Raw genomic sequence first — 2,092 nt, forward strand, 5'->3', positions numbered from 1 at the left:
CTCAAGATCTTCACTCTGGCTTCCTGAACCCTCTGTACACCAGCCGTGACTATGAAGCCGGTTTGGTAAATATGATGAAGGAGCGATATGAGGTAACTTCATAAGTGTTTCTCTCTTATATTTAATTGCAGCTTATCAACTCCAGTAGCCCCCATGTGACGGTTTAAGATACCAATTTAAACCGGGACTTAGTAACAATTTCATGTTTGCAACAATGCATCTTAACTTCACTGATGTAGCCCCCAAGGGCCGGTTTAACTTTATAAAGATGAACCGGGACTTTGTAGAAGAATTCCCATATCAGCATTTTATGAGCAAATACACATTAGCCCCCAAGTGCCAAGCTTAATACTTGTATTGTGCTTGGGACTTGTAAAAATTTCTGATTAAGAGAAAATATGCATTAGCCCCCAAGTACTAAGGGCATAACTTGTTATGTGCTTGGTACTTCAAATATGTACTATCAACTCATTATATATTTGTCTCTTTATAGGCTGAACTGAGCAGGAAGGAAAGCCAAACCGCTGATCTGCAAGAGAACCTCAAGTCCCAACAAGCTGAAGCCTCCAAAGCGAAGGAAGAATTGACCTGCGCTCTAAGCGCTATGGAGAAACTGAAAGAGGGCTTCAACAAAGAGCGGGCGGATTGGGAGACTGAAAAATCCGCTTTGATAAAAAGGGCTGAAAAAGCAGAAGCCGTTATTAAACCGGTGGTTAATGAATTGACCGGCGTAAAGCGGCAGATTCATGCCATGACTGCTGTTGTGTTCGGTAAAACATATTTTCCTTAATACTTTCAACATATCTCTCCCATGTGTGGTCGGTTTACTGATGTGTACAATGGTGCAGGAACTCGCATTAGCCATCTGGGCTCTGATGTACAGAAAAAGTTGAAAGCCGCCTACACGCTGATAGAGCAGCTATATACCGGTGCGCAGCGGATCATCTGCACCGCTTCACACAATAAACCTCCCCCAACATTGATCAAGGACACCTTAGAAAGGCTATCCATACTGCCTGCCCGGGTTGAAGAACTAAAGAAAGCTGCGGCAAGGGCCGGAGCTCTGACCGCTCTAACCCGGGCAAAGGCGTGGGTGCCTGATCTTGATCCGGTGGACGTGGCTAAAGGCTTCCCAAGCTTAAAAGAAGACGGCTCAGAATTTGGCCAGGAGGATCTCCGCGCCATAAATCGGGAAGTACGTCCACTGGCTTGTCAATTGGCTGAAGAAGCTGATCTCTCATACTATCAGGCAAGTTATGATGACAAGAACAGACGGGTTGCTGCACCAATTCCGGAAGCGCAAAATCTGATCCCTCCAATCCGTAAGCACACTTATGCCCCTGATATTGAACCGTCCACCCTTATAAGCGACGAAGCTATGTTCCAAGCGTTAACTGGAATCGACTGGACAACTATTGACTTCCAGCCGCTGGGTAGAGACGAAGAGGATGAACCGGTGCAAAATGATCCGCAGCCGTCAGGTCAAGCTGGTGACCAATCATGAACCGGAGGCCGGTTTAGTCTTCTACATGTTGCAACATGTATTTGAGAAAACAATTATCCTTTTGGGCACTGAACCGCCTTGTAATAGGCTAGTTAAAACACTTGGTCTGTTATGCCTTCGTGCATATTTATCTGCAACTGATGCGTGTTAATCCGCCATGCTTAAGATATGATGTTCATAATCCATAGCTATTTATTCAAGTTGTTCCTGCAGATAAGAAGCTTAAAGTGCCCTGGCGGTTTACCACCGGGCGGGTCATGATACCCAAATATATATATGACCAAGGTTTATAACCAAGGTTGCAAAAGATAACCAAATATGGAAATATATGATACTTGTGACCTTTTAGGCAGAGTGTTGGCTGACCAACTTTGTAATGAGGGTAATAACCCTAATCCGGAGTAGAAGTAACTCCTGTTATATGATGCCGGTTTATCACAAAACCGTTCCGGGCTGTAATAAACACCGGTTTATTCCATACTGGTGACTTTGAGTCAAAACCAGATCGGTCTGATAGTCTCCGGATTATAATTTGATCGTGTACTGACAACTTGTAGTTGACAGCATAACCGGGTTGATAAACACCGG

At 44.5% G+C, this 2,092-nt stretch overlaps 1 protein-coding gene across 1 annotated transcript; it reads left to right on the plus strand.

Annotated features, from left to right (window-relative positions):
* The first annotated feature begins 464 nt into the window (after positions 1 to 464).
* On the plus strand, positions 465 to 1,680 carry LOC141042384 (uncharacterized). The gene is made up of 2 exons (XM_073510478.1): positions 465 to 770; positions 849 to 1,680. The coding sequence occupies exons 1-2, from the start codon at positions 605 to 607 to the stop codon at positions 1,502 to 1,504; spliced, it is 822 nt and encodes a 273-aa protein (XP_073366579.1). The 5' UTR covers positions 465 to 604; the 3' UTR covers positions 1,505 to 1,680.
* Positions 1,681 to 2,092: the final 412 nt, after the last annotated feature.

Source organism: Aegilops tauschii, chromosome 1, assembly GCF_002575655.3.
Source record: "Aegilops tauschii subsp. strangulata cultivar AL8/78 chromosome 1, Aet v6.0, whole genome shotgun sequence".
Lineage (NCBI taxonomy): Eukaryota > Viridiplantae > Streptophyta > Magnoliopsida > Poales > Poaceae > Aegilops > Aegilops tauschii.